Raw genomic sequence first — 20124 nt, forward strand, 5'->3', positions numbered from 1 at the left:
TGCCAAGGCTCCAAGGCCCACAGGACCCCAAGATGCACAAGGAGCAGCAGGGCACCTGGGCAATAACAAGGGCCAAGGGTCAAGGACCTTGTTAGCCAGGAAAGAGCAGAGGAGTGACTGATGGGACCTAAGTTTGAGAAGGACCCCTCAATCTGGGCAGCAAGGATACCTTGAGGGGGCAGCAGGGAGGCCTATTGGGAGGCTGTCATCATCCAGGTGAGAGGTGGTGGTGAGAGGTGTCTCCCCAGGTGAGGTGAGGGTGGTAGCACGGGGTGGTAAGAAGTGGTAGGTTCAGCATCTGTACTACTTCCTGAGGGATGGATATGGGTGCAAGGAAAGGAAGAGTCCAGAACAACTCCAGAGTGATGATATACTAATATACTTTTTTTAAATGTGCCCCGAATGTGTTCCTCTCTGCTATATTCTTACTAATCCCAGAGGTTTAGAGTGACTTTTACAGAGCACAGCTGTGGAATGTAAAGAAGAATCAACACAAGGCCTTGCATGACAGTTCTTGGGGCCCTCCTGGGTACAGGCTCTCCTCACGCCTTTGAGGAGAGAAATAGGGAAAAGACAGGACTGAACAGAAGTGAATGTGGTTTTGACAATGGGTCAGATAATTCTCTTATGAGAAATATCTCTGCCCAAAGTATACATTAAATGAAGGCAATAACCAATTTCAGTGTGTGTCAAAAACCCATGCATGCAACTTTGAACAGGCTTTTCTTTTTTCATACAGTCAGCCACAGAGCAAGTTCAACTTTGAACCCGATTACAAAGTCATCTGGAGCTGTAACAGTGAAAACTACTTCAGGGAAGAATAAGAGAAAGAAAGGTATTGTTGTTGTGTTGTTTCAGCTATTCCTCCCACTTCCTTCCTTTCCTTCATCACTTCCTCCTTTCATGGGCTCTGTGTTCCCACTACAGAAGTAATTACCCCAGACAGAGAGAAAAACTCAAGCGGAGAAAAAAATTACTCAGGGTTTTTATGGCTTCATATGACCCAAAAACAGAACAGCTAGCCATATCCACCAGGGGAATTAGTCTTGGCACACTCAACAAGGCCACAAAACGATGGTGGGGCCCAGGCTGGTCTGGGAATATCTGCAATAAACCGCCAGCAGGACCTGATCAATCCAGCTTGGGGACTTCTCTCCTACGCTCATTGCTTAGAAACTGAGTCAGTTAGAGGGAATTTTAAGAAATCACCAACTCCACAACCTCTGAGCAAGATTAAACTAAATGAGAAGCTGTCCAATATTAAGGGTTTGCAGCTAAGTGTTGGGAAGCCAGGATTCTAGTCCCAGAACCTGCCCCGATGCCCGCGTCTCAGCATCCTAATCTGCAGTTCGAGAACTTTGCGCTCACAGCTTCCTAAATTCCACTCCAGCTTTAACAATTTGAAGATGTAAAGAGACAGGACAAGATGATCACTGGGCGTATCATGGGCACAGTCTTTGGGAGACTGTTCATGGAGGCTAACCTAATTTCGTGTTGTTCTGTTTCAGTCCACTTCATTTTTTTTCTGTAAGGTTAGTGTGTGAAAGGCAATAAGCCCTTGTAATGAAGCTCTTTGCCCTTTGGCTTTCTCTTCCTCAGTTTTCGTCTGTTTTGATTGGTCTTTTTTCTGTCTCTGAATTAACATATCTCCTCCATGAAATCTCACTGAATTAGAAAATATAAATTCTTAAGATCTAAAAAGCCAAATGAAAATATAAAGTGAGAAAATTTATCAGGCCTTTTTTCTGTTGTCTGATGTCAATATAGTCTTTCCACTGGAGAGTACTAGCAGATTTTGGGAAATCTACTAAAAGGAAAAAAAAAAAAAAGAACCATGCCAGGTTATCATTTGTTTTAGACAGTTGCCATTTGGGAATATTTTCAACCAAATATCCTTTCAGACGAATTGGTTGGGGTCCTGTGGGGATGAGGATGATCGGCATCTCCAGGACAGGTGGCCCCATAGAGGGACAGTCCTTACACTGGGCCATTTGACATCTGAGAGGGCAGGAGTGCTGGGTCTCTGATTCTAACTCTGTATGTAGACTTTTAACAGAAACTGGTAACAAGGACAGAGACTGAATGTCTGTATCATGCTGTGCGTCAACTTGGCATTGCAGGAAGACCGAAATGCCAAAATCTATCTGGGAACTTCAAGGCTTCTCAGGCTGGAGTGAGGCTCTGACCACTTCAATTTGTTGAGCCTTCCTGATAAAAAAAAAAAAAAAATTAAATTAGTTAATGGCAAAGAAGTTTAAAAAAATTGCATAATAGTTGAAGTTTTTACATTTAACAAGCAAACTCTTCTAATACACATAAAAACACAGAGAACGCATGCATAACCTCATCAGGTGATGACACCAGGATGCGAATATGAGGCCCTTTGCGAATACGACTTCTCCTGTGTGCCACCCCCAACCCAAGACCCTCGCTCCCCACCCACATGTAGGCTCTGGAGATGTTAAACCTTCATAGAAGGTGGATAGTTTGAGGGAAAAGTCAAAAAGAGAGCAAAACAATTATTCATCCTTCAGCTTTTAAATAATAGGTATGTTGAGGCCCAGGTCACAATACCTTTCAGCTACTAACAGCCATTACAAAAGTACCAGACATGCTTATTTTGATGTTCATGACCAGATATACTCTCCCACCAGGCCCCTGGAGGAGCCCAGTATCTTGAGGTTTGCCCGGGAACAGGCAGAGGCCTTGAAGAACTGCAGGCTGCCTCTGGTCATTGTTTCAGTCAGCACTGATGAAATGAAATGTCCTCGGGGTCATTTTGGGCTGGTATGTGAGGGATGTAGTGAGGGATATCCCTGGTCCCTGCCCCAAGGAGCTTACTTTCCGGTCACTGCAGCTGCCTCAACAGAAAATTGTTATCAAGCACCAGCTCTGTGCGGGGCACAAGGGGTGCTCCTGCCTTTTCGGGGTGTATTCATTTGCTAGGGCTCCCATAACAGAGTATCAGACTGGGGGAGCTTAAACAACAGAAATATGTTGTCTCACAGTTCTGCAGGCTGGAAGTCAAGCTCAAGGTGTTGGCAGAGTTGGTTCTTTCTGGGGGTTCTGAGGGAGAATCTTTCCATGCCTCTCTCTAGCTTTTGTTGCTTTGCTGACCATCCTTGGTGTTCCTTGGCTTCTGGTTGCATCACCCCAATCTTTGCCTTCATGTTCACATGGCATTCTCCCTGTGTGTGCCTTTGTCCAATCCTCCCCTTCTTATAGGAACATCGGTCATATTGGATTAGGGGCCCACTCTACTCTAGTATGACCTCCTCTTAACGAATTACTTCTGCCACAATCCTATTTCCAAATAAGGTCACATTCTGAATAACGGGAAGGGGGGTTAGGACTTCAACATATGAATTTTGGCAGGGGACACAATTCAACTCATAGCAAGGGGACATGCAGTTTAGAAACAGGATACACACCCAGAACACAAATAGCCACACAAGGCAGCATCTGCCAAGGGCCAAGCATGGACACTGGGATCAGAGAAGAGCATTCTCTCCCAGGTCTGGAACGGGGGAGGAGGCTTTGTGAATAAGCTAGTTGCTGGTGCAGGGTGGAAAAAAAGAAAGGACTTAACCTGAGGAAGGATGTAAGTGATGAAGAAAGGCCTTAACAATGCAAGCCACAAGCACACAAGTTTAGCTGGAACAAGAGGATGTGGGAGGGTGGACCCGTCAAGAGGGGTGGGTCATGTTAAGGAGGACTTTGCATGTCAGGCTGAGAGTTTGGACTTAGTCCAGTGGACAATGGGAGCCATTAAAGTCTTTCGTCTCCCAAGATATCCTTTGCCTCGAACCAATAAAAACAATTTTGTAGCTTCTTGTCAGAACAGACCATTTTCTTGCTTTTCAGAGTTCACAAAACAAGTTAATTTTCCCACATTGGATAATTACCTTCACAGTCATAAGGTGTTTGTTCGGGGGTGAGTTTGGTCTTGGGGAGAGTTTTACTTGTTTCACAATAAAGAGTCAGACCGAGCTGGTTTACATCAGCCTCCTGGGTGAGGAGTCCAGACGGTTTCCATTTGGTCCCAAGTGGAAACAGCCAAGCTATTTTTATGCTCACCCCTTTGTGAACAGGAGGCTTTTGGCCTGCTGCTTAGGAAGTCGAACTCACAATATGGTACAAATCAAAACCCCTATTCAGAAGCCTGACACCTTTTATTGCTCCTCTCTGAATGTTTAATTATAAGAACCTAACAACTTTACATTAGCAGCCATTTATAAGTTGATAGAAGAGGCAAAGTATTCCATTTCTGTGCCTGCAGAGGTTAGACATCTGTTTGTGCATACCAGACCTGCCTCAAAGCACCACGGAACATGAGGAATCATTAGATCAGAGGTTCTCAAACTTGCGCAGCAGAGGCACCCTGAGGGCTTGTTAGAACACAGGCTGCTGGGCCCTGCTCCCGCAAGGTCCTGAATCAGTAGATCTGAGGGAAGGCTGCAGAATTTGCTTTTCTATCAAGTTCCCAGGTGATGCCGAGGCAATTGGTCCAGGGTCCACACTTTGAGAACGAGTTTTAGAATTGAAAGAAATCAGATTGCCTACTCTTGCTTTATTTTGCTCAGGAAAGAAAGTCAGAGGGCAGAGTGAGGCTCCTACGTGCCTCTTCTCTGCCATAGAAACCACAGAACAAATAGCACCCGGGCCCATTTCTCTTCCATCTTCTCTGTCTCTTCTAGAGCCAGCCTGGCTCACTTCTGAGCCCCGTGACACTGTCCCACAGGTACACAGGGCCTGGGCCACCCGGGCCTGGCGACACTCAAGTGGGTGATGTCTGGCTTGGCCTATGACTAGTCACGAGCCTGTCTTGTTCATAAAGAGCCAGAAGATGGCCGAAGACTAGAAGTCACCCAAAGGTTGTCAGGAATAGTCATCTGCAGAGAAGATGGCTTCCCTGAGCCCCTTTCGCCCAGCCCTGCCTCATCATCTCAAAGCCCCAGAAGTTCCAGAAAGACCCAGCAAGGATGCAGAGGTGTCCTGTCACCTGAGCCTGCTCTGCTTCCTGGCTCAAGCCCCACACGTAGCTCCCAGGATTGTTTTAATTCTCGAGGATTTAGGACTGGAAAGGCTAGTGCATGACTTAGACATGTACAGGGGACAAAATCTAACCATAAAATGGTCAGTCCACACACTTGGGATTGATCAGACCTTTACAACAGCACCAATGCCACCCAAGGGGTGAATTCACTTCCCCAAATAAGGCGTCATTGCTTGTATGCTAGCCAGAGTCCATAGGAATGCTAGCAGCATTAAGGAATGCAAAGGTCAAGTTCAAAAGTTAACACGTAATCTTCAGAACAGCTTTATTAGTTCCAAATCAGGAAGTCACCAGTTATAATCCTGAAATTATTTTGGGATTTTATCCTGGAGTGATAGCTAAACAATGGAAACCTTTACAGGCAGGTTCCAAGGTCCAAGATGTAAATCATCTGACACTAATTACCCTCTGCTTCCTTAAGTCTTGCAATCAAGCAAGCGGAATTTATGTTTTGGTTTACAAACCTCTGGTAATTACACAGGAAATCACGCGTGTTCCTTGTTGATGGAAAGAAGCTATTTTTAACAGGTTTAAAAAAAGTCAACCTCAACAAGGAGATCTGACCAGGACCCGGCGTCCACCGATGGAGAGAGCTGTGGTTAAGTGAAACAATCGGATGCCCCCGTGTCCTGGTGGTCCCAGAGGAGGCCGGAGAGTCAGGGAAGAGAAGAGGAACCTTTTGGGGGGAACTTCTGGTCTATGAAGGTTTACACTTGCCCTCTGGGTGCTGGCCACACAGGAAGTAGAGCTCTCTCAGGAAGGGATGAGCAGAGGCTCGGCATCTGGGAGAGCGAGGGCATTCTAGGCGGAGGGAAGCACGGGAGAAAGGGTGCAGGGGGCCAAGAGCCGGCAGTGGTCAGCATGAGGGAGGTGTGACGTCCACCACAGAGCGGTCGTTGGGCGAGTGGCTAGAGATGTTGCTGGAAAGGCCAGTGGACCCACATGGCCAAAAGCCATGACTGCTGTTAAAGAGTTAGACTTTGTCCTGTGTGCAAAGCGGGAGCCATGATGGCTGTGAAGCAAGACAGTGACATAATGCGAAGTGGATTTTTGAACAGAACTTCGGGCAGCTTTGCAGAAGGTGCTTTAGAGAGAGGAACGTCTGGAGGATGGGAGGCTGGTTCAGAGGCATTTACGACGGTTCAGACAAGAGAATGTAGAACCACGGAAGTGCAGAACCGAGTGATGGGAAGATAGAGTCTGGATCTGTTTCGGAGGGAGATTGACAGGACCTAGTGGCCAGTTCACTGAGAGCTGTAAGATTCTGAAATCAGGGACAATTTGGGGATCTGGGCAATTAACTAAAGAGAAAGTGGGAGGGAGCCCAAGGTTGAGTGAGTCCCTCTTGGATCTGTGGAGCGGCTTCCAGGGAGAGGCGTGCGGGTGGCAGAAATATGTGTGTGATCCTCAGGAGGCAGTGGCAGAAGGGAGGACTTGTTACACATGGAGCTTCTCCACGCCGGTGTTCAATGACTTACAGAATCCAGAACTGAAGCTGGGAAGCTAGGCAGCAATATTTCCTGTGTACTAAGAGCCTCTACAACCATTATTTCACCATGCTTCCCAGTCGATTTTTACAATGCATCTAGGAGATGACTATTATGATCTCTATGTTAGCAATAAGGAAATTTAGTTTCAGAGAAGCTAAGTGACTTTCTGGGGAGTCACACAGCATTTTTCAGAAAGAGGTTTTTAACCTGGAGACTCTGCTTCTATCTCTACGCCACTCTGCCTCTTAGGCACAACTGGCATCGCTATGCCCCCACTAAGTTCTCTGAGACAGAGGGGGGTAAGTTAAAGTGGTCGTTGTTGGTGAGCTTGGTTTTGTTTTAAAGCAGAGAAATGTAAGATTAGGTAAAAATAGGATGGAGTGAATACAGCTGGAGTGGATCAGGTATTACCAGGGGCTCAGCATGTACTCACTTTTACTCCAAGGAATTTGTTTTCCATCCAGAGAAAAGAGTTTAGTTCTGCTTGAACTTTGGTTGAAGGCCCGGAGCAGGCAATCCCTGTATGAAGCAGCCTCGGCCTTCCCCCCTCAACAGGGCACTGTGACTCACGTGAGGTCTAAATTCTGGAAAGGGGTTTGGACTAGCATTTTCCAAACTGTTTATTCTTCATAGGCACAGGTGACATGTCCCTCCCAGTTGGAGGGAGATTTAGATTGTTTTTCCCACGGGGGTGCAAGCTGTACCAGGACAGTCACAGGCTGGGCAGCCCCTTTCCTCTTCAGGGGCAGACATCTGTGCCACGCTAGCTAAGCCAGGGCAGCCTGGCTGAGAGGGTTTCTCTCCTTGCAAAGCTGAGTGGCTGCACAGGAATTTGGCCTTTGGCCTTTGGCCTTGGCCCCCTTGGCCTCGTGTTTCACCACTGCTGCTTTCTGGCATGCCAGAAGGGGGCAAAAAGAAATGAGTGCCACATGCAATCAGTCTCCACATCGTTAATCATTCCGGGCAATAAACTTCACTTTTCAAAGGCATTTATGTTTGTGAAGAGATTTTATAAATAGAAAAATCATATTCTATTTTATGTTCATGAGTGGTCTCAAGGCATTATTACCTGTGCTGTACTTGGAAAAACAATGAACAGTGAGATAGAAGTTTCCACGCTATGATTGCACTCTGCACTCCCCTGCTCATTGATTCGTTCATTTATTCCACAAAAAGTTATTGAAAACCTACAATGTTCCAGATATGTTCTAGTCTATTAGCACTGTTATCTTATCAGCCGCATGCCCTGGATTTAAGGACAAATGAGATATGGACACATTAGGCCCATCCCCAATAAAACTAAAGGATGAGGCAGTTTTCTTCCCTCCAACTATGTTTTGAAGGAAAATAAACCCTGTCTATCTCGTTCAACAACCCAGCAAATTAGATTCCTATCCAAAGAAACCAAGTGACTTTTTGTAAAGCATACTTTTTTTTTTTTAAAGAACTGGCAAACTAGAATGGCCCAATATCCAAAGTTATCACCTTTTCCTAAAAGGTCAGTTCTCCTTCATGACTTGAAAACTTACACTTGGCTATCAGCGACTCTTCTCTTCCTGCGCACAGTTGGCTCACTTCAGGTCAGCGTCGTGAGGCCAGGCGGTTTTGTCTCTTCTGTTGCCTGTTGCAGTCCCACTGCCAGGAACGGTGCCTGGCACAGAAGAGGAGCTCAGAAAGATTTGTTGAGTGCCGAATGAATGCAAGTGCAGAAGAGTCCTCGTCTAGCCCTGGGGCTAGGTTCTCAAGTATGTTAGGCACAATTAGTGTGTAGCTAAATGGTCCTTTAAAACCCCTTGAATTGCCCACACAATACGACATGTAGACATACTATCTGTAAGTTCCACGTGGTTTCTTCCCCAGCTTTGGAACAGATCGCTGTTTCTCACTTGAACCCCAGATGCAGCAGTTGGCTAGTGTTTGGGCGGTCATGTTGCAAAAAGTATATAATTTCAAACACTTGGAGGCTCCCGGGAAGCGATCTGGCTCTGGGACTGGAGATCCGGCTCTCCCATCTCACACTTACTGCGTGGGTGAGCCAGGTTCGTGTCTGGATTTCTCTTTCTCCATCCCCTTCGTGGTTTGGGGGGTTTTTTTTGTTTGTTTTTTTGGTGTTTTTTGCTAAACTCCTAAACCTAAACTGGTGTGAGCTGAACGGGTACGTGATGCCACTCCGCAGCACTGACACTGAGCTTTATGAAACCGGATAGACCGACAAGGGTGAACCAGACTCCAGGACCACTGACCACAGTCGTGACATCTACAAAGGCAGGATGGTTTCTCCCCTTCAAACATGTCCTTCTAGAACTCAAAAAATGTGACAACTTTGCAGGCTTTTTTATAGGGCTGAATCTCTGTATAAGGGCTATCACTTTCCCAGGATACGTGGACAACTTATTCATCTTGTACCAAAAAATTTCCAGAAACATTGATTTTCCTCTTTAGCCAAAGTAAAGGCAACAATCTAAATCTTAAATGAGATTTCCTCTCATACAGAGCAATTTTGGGCTTTCTGTTGTACAGAATAAAGGATGTACTGAGTATTTTTTAAAAGGACTTCTTAAATTATATGTATTTCCTTGACTATATTGCATAATGCATCTGCTCACACAAGTCAAATAAGTACAATCTTAAAAAATAAAATCAACTTAGGTGGTGGTAAACAGTGGAACTGTTGTCTAAAAATAATAAAATACTCTAGTTTTTCTTGTAGGAATCAAGAAAAAAGTTAAAGGTTTGACTGAAGCTGGTCCTTGGTTAGTGAAATTGCATTTGGCAGATAATGGCATAGATGGAAAAGGAAACGAAGGAGAAAAAGGCTTGTTGGAATTCACTCAGATTTTAACATGGTGAGTAGAAAATTAAGAGGTTCTATTTGTTCACCTTCCAAAACTAGGTGCTTGGGTTAAATCATGGGGATGATGGTTTACCTGCAGCTTGTTACCAGTGCCAAGTGAGGTTTTTCAGCTCTGAGAGGGAAGCAGTGACCCATCTTGGTCTTGGTACGTGGTCTTAAGAGAAGGCCTGGAATCATAAAAACGGCACTGCAGACAGTTGCATGTGAGCCCACAAAGGGGTCTCAAAGACCTCACTAGAAGCCCTATCTTAAGAAGTTGGCAACTGAGGAAAGACAGGAGGTATGACCTCCAGGGTCTTCTTCCCTAAATCAGGATATAATGTCAAATATAGCAATGTGACCTGAGGAAGAAAGGCAGCCCACTCAAGTGACCACTCTTGTGTTTGATTACAAAGTTGTCCCAATCTTCTTAGACAGAAAGACACAGCTATTCTCAAAAGCTTCTGGAAAACAGAATATTTCCTTGCCATGTTTATCTTGACAACTTGGACATCTCCCTGTCCAGCTCTCTTGAATCCACATACCCGGTACCCAGTGGGCCAAGCTACGAGTCAGTATTTGCAGCACTGTAAGAAAGCTTGCTGTGGAGAGGGCTCCAGGCTATACCATCTCAGGACATCTGTACTTACAGCCCCTTGGAGCAGACAAGGACAGCGGAGCACAGTCTCGATCTGAGGCTCAAGGGTTTGATTGATGGCTACATATTACTTTAGAGGAAAAAGATTTCTTCTCTAACATACTTTACTTCCTTACTTAGGAAGGTTGGGAAGATTTCCACATGGATAGCTTTGCTACTATTTCTAGAATTATGTTAATAAATTTCATTTTATTACCCTTTTAATATATTTGCTAGATTTAATATATTGATGGCATATTATCCTTTTAGTATATTACTAACATTTTGCTAAGGATTTTTGCATCTATGTTCAGGAGGAATATTGGTCCTTGCTCTTCTTTTCCTGTAGTGTCTTCATCTGTATCGGGATCAAGGTAATTCTGGCTTTACAGAATGAGTTAGGAAGTGTTCCCTCCTTGTTTATTTTATTAAAAAATTTGTGCAGAATTGGCATTATTTTATTCTTAAATATTTGGTAGAATTCACCAGTGAAATCATTTGGACCTGGAATTTTCTATATGGGAAGATTTTAAACTACAAATTCAATTTCTTTAATAGATATAGGCTATTCTGGTTATTTTTACTTGAGTAAAGCTGTGGTAGTTTGTGTTTTTCAAGAAATTTGTTCATTTTATCTAAGTTTTCAAGTTTATTGGCATAAAGTTATTCAGAATATTTCTTTGTAATCCTTTTAATGTCTGTAGGATCTGTAGTGATGTTGCCTCTTTCATTCTTGATGTTGATCATTTATTTTCTCTCTTTTTTTCTAGTCAATCTGATAAGAAATTTGTTAGTTTTATTTATCTTCTCAAAGAACCAGCTTTCCCTTTTCTCTAATGTTTTTCTTTCTTCAATTTCATTAATTTATTCCCTTATCTTTATTGTTTCCTTTATTCTGCTTACCTTGGGTTTAATATGCTCTTCTTCTAGTTTATTAAGGTAAAAGCATAAGTCATTGATTTTAAAGCGTTTTATTTTTCTAATATAAAAGTTTGTACTAACACTAAGCACTCTTTCAATGCATCCCACAAATTTTGGTATGTTGTATTTCATTCAAACTATTTTCTAATTTCCCTTTTGATTTCTTCTTTGACCTATGGGTTATTTAGAAGAGTACTGTTTAGTTTGCATATATTTGTAAATTTTTCAGATATTTTTCTCTTGTTGATTTCTAACTAAATCCTGCTGTGGTTGGAGAACATACTTGTTTTATTGCCCAGATTATGGTCTATCTTAGTAAATGTTCTATGTGTACTTGGAAAGAATGTGTATTCTGCTATTATTGGATGGAATGTTCCATAAATGTCAATTAGGTGAAATTGGTTGACAATGTTGTTCAGGTCTTCTATGTCTTTACAAATTTTCTGTTTACTTGCTCTATCAATTATTGAGAGAGGGATTATTGTGATTTTGTTTATATCTCTTTGCAGTTTAATCAGTTTTACCTCATGTATTTTGAAGCTCTGTTATTAGGTGCATAAACATTTAGGATTGTAATATCTCTCAACAAATTGACCCTCATTATCATTTGAAGTCCCTAGTAATATTTATCTCTTATCTCTGGTAGTATTCCCTTCTCTGAAATATACTTTGACTTATATTAATATAGCCACTCCAGCTTTCTCTTGATATTAGCATGATGTATCTGTCTCCATCCTTTTACTTTTAACCTGTGTTTTATATTCCATTTGGGTTTCTTGTAGACAGCATATAGTTGAGACCTTCTTTTTTGACCCGTTTTGATATTCTCCATCTTTTAATTGTCATTTAGACCATTACACTTAATGTGATTATCGATATAGTTGGGTTTTAATCTACCTTCTTGCCATTTGTTTTCTATTTGTCTCATTTGTTATTTTAACTAGTTTTCTGCCTGTTTTGGGATTCAGTAATGTTTATAATTTCATTTTTATCTCTTTTATTGGCTCATTAGCTAATACCTCTGTCTTTTTTCTTTTTAGTGGTCGCTCTAGTGTTTACACCATTCATTTTTACCCTATCACAGGCTGCCTTCAACTAATATACTATGTCACTCATAGTATGAGAATTTTACAACAGTACGCTTCCATTCCCTCCCGTCCTTTGTGCTCTTGTTGTCATATATTCTACTTTTACAAATGTTAAAAATCACAGAATACATTATGATTATTATGTTTGTTTTAAGCAGTTTATTTTTTTAAATAAGAGGGGAAAGTCTTTTGTATTTATTCACATATTTACAATTTCTAGTGTTCTTCATTCTTTTGGATATATCCAAATTTCTATGTAATATTATTTTCCTTCTGTCTGAAGGACTTACTTTATACACTTCTCATAGTCCTGATTTGCTGGTGGTGAATTCTCTAATCTTTTGTATGTCTAAAAGTCTTTTTTTTTGCCTTCATTTTTAAAGATTTTGGGGGAGGGGTATAGAATTCTTGGTTGACAGTTAATACTTTCAAGATGTTGGTCCACTGTCTTCTGCTTGCATTGTTTCTAAAGAGAAATGTGCCGTCACTTTTGTCTTTGTTTTTTTGTACATAATTTGTCTTTTTTCTCTGGCTGCTTTTAAGACTTTCTCTTTACTACTCTAGTGACCTAACCAACTTGAACTCATAAAGGCAGCTTAGTGCAAATTTAGCATCCATGGTCTTTGTATCATTCATCTATTCTGGGTCTTTTCAGCCTCACTGCATCTCACTGGCAGTTGGTGACCTTCTGACGTGACTTGTGCAGTGAGCTGCATGCTCACCTCAAGGACAGGTCCCCTCCCTCATTTCCATCTTCTCAGCTTCAACACTCACTCTCCTTGGCACTTGTCTGCAGTGCTAACAGGCTGGTGTCCTGGAAGTAGAAGGATCATCTTCATAACTCCACCCTACCCTGGCTAGCGCAGTTCTGGGCCAGCTGGAGAGAGAGTTGAAGGATGATCAAACAGGCTCCAGGAGCACTTTGGGGAACAGATTTGTGGCTCCTCAACTTTTACCCTTGAGAGTCCTGAGTATTTACAGAGGAAGAGCTTAGTGGATGGATGGGGAGCCAAGGGGCTTGTCTGGGGGCCTGCCAGCAAGTCAGCTCCTGGGGTCTGCTTAATTGAATATTTACTTAAAGTGGCTTATGCATATGCATTTATGTTGGGGTAAGATTTAGTGATGGAGATTATGGAGCACTGATCACCTGCCTACCCACTGGCCCTCTTCATCCTTGGTACCACATGGGTCTATCCTCAACTTCAGATTAGCTGGTCCAGGGACATGGGATATCATGCCTTTTGTTTGTGATGAGGCCTTACCAAGCTCTACTAAAGCCGATATCAGTGGCTTCTTTTTCAATATCTGCTAAAGCCAATACCCCTAGAGCCAATATTGGTGGCTTCTTTGAGCTTAAGGCAGGAGCCAAATGGCCCTGCTGGTTCTCCCTCTCATGACCCAGGCCTCCCTCTGATCAGGATTCATCTAGCAGTGCTCTATGGGGCCGACAGAACAGTACAATTACTTAAGGCTGACCCTTTGGCAGATTTTGCTTTCTGCTCTGAGCACGCTAAACATGACAGCAAAACTGGCCATAGGATTCGTGGGGACCCAGTGCAGATGGAAACTCGTGGGCTCTTGTTCAAATATTATGAATTAAGAATTTCAAGATGTTGATAGCAGAGAACTAAACCAAGTGAGGAGCCCTTCTGAGCTCAGGCCCCACACCTGTGAAGCCGGCTCTGCGTGTCAGGGTACACAAACACCACTAGCAATGCGCGCCAGTGCCAGGAATTCCCTTCCCATGTTTTTTTAGTTCTGATACTAAATACTTAAATATTTTTGTTCTTTTTTTTTTAAGTGTAAGAATTGGGAACTATTGGAGATTAAAACATATTTTCTTGGTATCTGTGAATCATGCATCATGGTTATCTTCAAGCAGACTGCCTGGGTTCACATCCCTGCTCCACGGTTTGCTAGCAGTATAATCCTAAGCAAGTTAACTAACTTCTCTATATCTTCTCTATATCTTGGTTTCCTCACTTGTAAAACTGAGGATAGTAATAGTGTCTAACTCCAGAGATTGCTACAGGGTTAAATGAGATCATGTATGTAAGATGCTAAATATAGTACCCAGGGCTGCAGCTGGCACCTTTATACAAACTAGAAAAAGAGCCCCTCTGGACAGATGAGTTAAAAGAGTTGGCCACCTCTGGCCAATGAGTCAGAGGAAGTTACCCTTTCCAGGTCTCTGCCTCAGGCCCAGGACTTGGCAAGCAGAGCTTGGCTGGATTTCAGCCCCACTCACACCATTGGAAGGCCCCTTTGTGCTGGGCACAAGTGCTTCTAATCACAAGGGTGGCCCTGATCACATCTCTTGCGTAGTGAATGCCCCACAAAACCGAAGCTCATGTGAGGCTGTGTCGTGTGGTGGGTAAATCCATGCCCTCTGGAATCAGACCTAGTTGCAGTCAGGTTGTGAAGTTTGCCTTCAACACTCTCCACTCTCCTTCTGTGCACCCCCACTTCCTCCTCAAGCATTCCTGTTCTTACTTATCTCATCTGAAGGAATTGAACATAAGCAGTTCAGGAAGCCAAAGCCAGTCAAGTCCTGATTAGACAGACTGTTTCCTTGGGAGCAAGATCTTAGAGAGGGAGAGTCTGGAAGGGTCATGCAGCCCTGGCTTTGAATTCTGGCTGCCGAATCATAGAAAATGTGTGCAAGGAGCAAGAGAGTGGCATTGTATTCGCTACTGACCCCAACTGAAATTTCATATCCCCCGCACATAGTAAGGGCTAAAAATTGTTTTACTGATAGTCATATGATAATTTTTTCAGAGCAGAGATCATGTGTTAAATTCCTGTTAATCCCTGCCGTGTTAAGCACATAATACAGACTTAGTAAGTATGCACTCAATATAATAGCATCATTGGTATGTCATTTTGCAGGAGGCTTTATATGAACTGCTCCATTCCATTTTCACCACAACCTTGTGAAATAGGCAGAACAGCTCTTTTCAGGCCAATTTTACAGATGGGGAAGGTGAAACCCAAGAGGGCACATGGCCTTCCCATGAGCATATGGTTGACAAGAGGAAGAAGCTGACTCGGGACCTAGGCCTTCAGTCAGATTCCACATCCACTCATGACGCCAGAAATTCTCAAAGACCAATTGGCAGGCCAGTGCGAGGACATGAAGGAATTTTCAATAATCCTCAAAGAGATTAGAAAAAATAAAGACAGCTAGAGTGTTCATTTTTCATAAAACTACATTTGCTTGATTTAAAAAGCTATACTTTATTTCAAGTCTTTGCCCTTCCTAATTTTACGTAAAAATATTTGTTCTTTTATAAGTGTTGTTGGGTGGAAGTTGTTATTTATTTGACATACTAAAAGTTACCAAGCTGACCTTCATCAGTCCCCCCAAGTTTTTCGACATTTTACTGATATGTAAAATCTAAAAAACTGGGAAGCCCTACGCATCTTTTGAATAAATAAATGAATGGAAGATTTAAGGCAACTGAAAATCCTTATCCTACCAACTTACTTAGGAGAGGCATCCAAACTAGAGAGATTAAATTGAAAAAAACGTATTCAAGATGTCTCCAGCTTCAACCTGGGTCATGGGCGTGGGGGGGCGTGGCGGGGGGGTTGGAGAGGACCTGAAAAGAAAGATCATACTCCAGAATAACTGGATTGAGTTTCTTTGAGTAACTGTGCTTGGCACAATGCCATTTTGTTTTGTCGTTTCCTTTGGTCAGCCTGATCAAATACTCTGCCCACTTAAGGGAAATTGACCTTGGAAACAATGGCCTGGGAGAAAGGGCTGCTGCTGACATACTTGAAGCACTGCGAGCCAGAAAGACAGGTAGAGTGTTTTGGTTTGTGTTCCCTTCTACTTGTCCACATCCACTCTTTCCCAAATGCTGTACTACCCCAAACTTGCTCCATGTTTTTCATTAAACTACTGGCCCGAGCTATGTGATGACCAGGAACACTGTCACAGGCCAGCCATCTTTGTGTCAAATTGCCCAGTGATTTGCAGAATTCAAGAACTTTTATGCTGTCATATGTAGTCTTTGACCTAAGCAATGAATGTTGTTGGGCAACATTTTCTCTGTTACCCTTTCTTTTCTCTCTTTTCTCTTATCCTCACCTGTTCTCTGAGGAACTCTCTCCTAGTCTCTATTCGCCTTCCCAACCCAACCTGCAAATATCTCTCCAGATATCAATTGGAAAACGCAAGTAACAGCCCTCATAAGATTCTGATGTGCTTTCTGGATCATCAAAGAATGGTTCAATTGTGATTGGCATCAGGAGACCATTAAATCTACTTTATGACCATGTAATCCTTTGAAAATTAGAGAACCACATATGGAGTGAGTTAACATTGGCCATCTCCCTTGCCCCCTTCACCAATAAGCATGACCAGAGTTAATGATAGCCAGTCTTACTGCTGATGAGAGAAGATGAGGAAATGTGATTTTAAATAAAGCTCAGTGAAAGACATCATAAATAGATTTGAAAATCCAAATTCAATGTTTAAAAAAGGGGGGAGAAATCTTGGTGCACTATCTGGCAGGTTATGTGGAGAGAATTAAGTAGTACAAGCATTCGGTCTTTATCATTTCTTCAATAAAACAGTCTTAGAGACATGGCATAATTTTAGATTGGATTTTTTTTTTTAACACTGGCAGGTTTAGAGAAAAGAATTACAATATTACTGTCTATTGCATTGCCATTTTTATAAATTTTACTTTTCTTTTTTTTCTCCCCAAACCTCCCCCAGTACATAGTTGCATATTTTTTTTAGTTGTGGGTCCTTCAAGTTGTGGTATGTGGGATGCCACCTCAGCATTGCTTGATGAGCGGTGCCATGTCTGCACCTGGGATCCGAACTGGCGAAACCCTCAGTCGCCGAAGCACAGCGCAGGAACTTAACCACTCGGCCACGGGGCCGGCCCCTACATTGCCATTTTTAAACTAAAACTATCGTATTACCGTTTCTGCTGGCCAATCAAATGATTTCAAGATTTTAAAATTATCCCTTTATTTTAGAGAAATAGAACATCAACTTCCTAGTCCATTTGAGTTGAATTCAAATTCAACAGAATTATTCTGTTAAAATTAATTCAAATTTAACTTTAATTTAAGCTCGATAAACTGAAAGCAGGTTAATGATTTCTTTAGGTTTTTCTTGGCACTGTAGTAACTTTTTCACTATCTGCTGAGCAGACGACATTATAGAAAGCTGCAGGCAACCTTCTGACCATTACTATAGTGAGTGCTAATGGTGGACAGTCTCAGAAGATTTCATGGAAAATGCTTATCATCAAGTACACATTTAGAGCTGCATACATGGTGCTTGCTTAATAAATGGTTCAATTTGCGTAAATGGGAAGATAATTGTGAAATACCCACCTGAAAATATAGATACTCATTTAAATAGCGTTAAAAAGTAATTTATAAACTCCTCAGTTGAGGGAAACAATAGAAAGAATAAACAAATGGGACTTCATCAGACTAAAGAGCTTCTTCAAGGCAAGGGAAAACAGGATTGAAACAAAAAAACAGCTCACTAATTGGGAAAAAATATTTACAAGCCACTTATCCAACAAAGGGTTAATCTCCATAACATACAAAGAACTCACACGGCTTAACAACAAAAAAACAAACAACCCGATCAAAAAATGGGCAGAGGACATGAACAGACATTTCTCAAAAGAAGATATAAATATGGCCAATAGACACATGAAAAGATGTTCATCATCGCTAATCATCAGGGAAATGCAAATCAAAACTACACTAAGATATCACCTTACACCCGTTAGATTGGCAAAACATCCAAAACCAAGAACGACAAATGTTGGAGAGGATGTGGTGAAAAAGGAACCCTCATACACTGTTGGTGGGAATGCAAACTGGTACAGCCACTATGGAAAACAGTATGGAGATTTCTCAAAAAGTTAAAAATAGAAATACCATATGACCCAGCCATCCCATTACTGGGTATCTATCCTAAGAACCTGAAATCAGAAATCCCAAGAGTCCCTTGCACCCCTATGTTCATCGCAGCATTATTTACAATAGCCAAGACGTGGAACCAACCTACATGCCCAGAAACTGATGATTGGATAAAGAAGATATGGTATATATACACAATGGAATACTACCCAGCCATAAAAAAAAGACAAAATTGGCCCATTCGCAGCAACGTGGATGGACCTCGAGGGTATTATGTTAAGCGAAATAAGCCAGTCAGAGAAAGACGAACTCTATATGACTCCACTCATAGGTGGAAGTTAGTATATTGATAAGGAGATCTGATCGGTGGTCACCAGGGAAAAGGGGGGGCGGGGGGAGGGCACAAAGGGGGAAGAGGTGTACCCACAACATGACTAACAAAAATGTACAACTGAAATCTCACAAGGTTGTAATCTATCATAACATTAATTAAAAAAAAGTAATTTATAGTAGAAGAAAGTGGACTTTTCCAGATGTATATATCATGAGTAGCTTTAATGCATCCACCTTCTGAACCAAAATAATTATGGCATGTTTCTGATGGAAACTTTCAATCAGACTGTTACTTTCAACACCAAGAAAGACTCCTCAAAACTGGGTTAACCGGTTGGATTCCATAGGGAAAGTCTTGCCATTTAGCTCTAATGGCATCATTTTAAACATTAAAAGCAATTAGAAATATCACTGCTCATAGAACTAATCTTCTTCTTTTGATTGCTTCTGGGTTCTTATCATTTACAAGTGAATAAGCTAACTTCTAATTCTAATTCCACTTCTTTCATGAAATTCAAGTTAACAGCCTAAGGTCATTTATTTACCAAGGAGTCCTTAATGCAATGATGGAACACACACAGTGAAAGCTTCCTCGGAAACATCATCAACCTCACGTCTTAAAGAAAAAGTTAAAAAAGAGACAAACTGCTATCCACATCTGACAGGGTTGCTTTTTAAGTAATAAAAAAACCTCAGAATACTTCCGGGTCATTTCATTTATTCATTCTTTACTTATTTGTTTCCTTCAACATACATTTCTTAAATGCCTGTTGTGTGCCGGGCCTTGTTCTCGACACTGGTGAGTTGAGCAATGAATTCCTGCCCTTTTGGAGCTTACGTCCTAGTGGAGGATGACAGACAGTAAACCAACAACGACAAAAAGAAGTGAAATATATACTATTGTACAGCAGATGGGGATCATACTTAAGGGAAAAACAAAGCAAGAAAAGGAGATAGAGTGTCGGGGGCAGGGGTTGCAATTTTAGTTCAGGCAGCAAGAGAAGGCTATACTAAAAAGGGACATTTGAGTGAAGACCAGAAAGAGCGAGGAGCAAGCCGTGTAGCTGTCTGGGGGACCAGCATCTCAGGTAAACGGAACAGCAAGTGCAAAGGCCTTAAAGCAGGAGCCTACCTACTGTGTTCTAGCGCCAGTCCAGAGGCCAGCGTGGCTGAGATGGGGCGAGAGAGAATGGGAGAGGAATAGCATAAAAAGTCCAACAAGTAAGCACAGAGGGCAGGGGCCCTTCTAGACAATTATGAGGACTTTCGTTTTTAACTCTCTTGAGATAGAAAGGCATTTGAGAATTTTAAGCAGAGGAGGGACCTGATGTGACCCACATTTTAACAGGATCCCTCCAGCTCTATGTTGAAAAGAGATTGAAGGCAAGGGCAGAAGCAGGGAGACCAGTTAGGGAGTTTCTCTGGAAAAATTAAACAGAGCCTTTCAGCAGACCTAGGACATCCAGCAATGAGGGTGTGGTGAGAAGCTGGAAAGAGGAGGATTAAGGAAAATTCTACACACCGAATAGGTGGGACTCCGCCTTTACCATTACCCAAGGCTTCTTTGTCTGCCCTGCTTCCAGAAGGCTGATAGCCATGTAGAAGACTGGGGTATTCTATGAGAAACTGAACAGCCTTAGAGAAGGAACTCCAGATGCTGACAGCTGGCCACCCCCTCACCGTTCAAAGAAGCCTGGCAGGTAGGCAAGCCATGCACACACACAAGAGCTTCCCATCAGCCTTTGGATGCCTCATGCTTCACTGTGAACAGAAACCCGAGAATCTCTAGACAACTGAGGCAAGTCTCCAACACAGGAAACCAAACCTGAAACAGAGAGGAAAAAACAAGCCCTGAAGATGCA

The 20124-nt window shown here is 42.4% G+C and overlaps 1 protein-coding gene across 1 annotated transcript in view; it reads left to right on the plus strand.

The window, feature by feature from the left end:
* LOC106838142 (uncharacterized) overlaps window positions 1-20124 on the plus strand; it is a 56893-nt gene that overhangs the window by 33755 nt on the left and 3014 nt on the right. The window contains exons 8-10 of the mRNA XM_070492562.1: window positions 740-835; window positions 9245-9392; window positions 15727-15833. Coding sequence (XP_070348663.1) covers window positions 740-835; window positions 9245-9392; window positions 15727-15833 — 351 coding nt within the window. The remainder of the gene's footprint in view (window positions 1-739; window positions 836-9244; window positions 9393-15726; window positions 15834-20124) is intronic.

The sequence above is a fragment of the Equus asinus genome, chromosome 21 (assembly GCF_041296235.1).
Source record: "Equus asinus isolate D_3611 breed Donkey chromosome 21, EquAss-T2T_v2, whole genome shotgun sequence".
In the NCBI taxonomy this organism is placed as follows: Eukaryota; Metazoa; Chordata; class Mammalia; order Perissodactyla; family Equidae; genus Equus; species Equus asinus.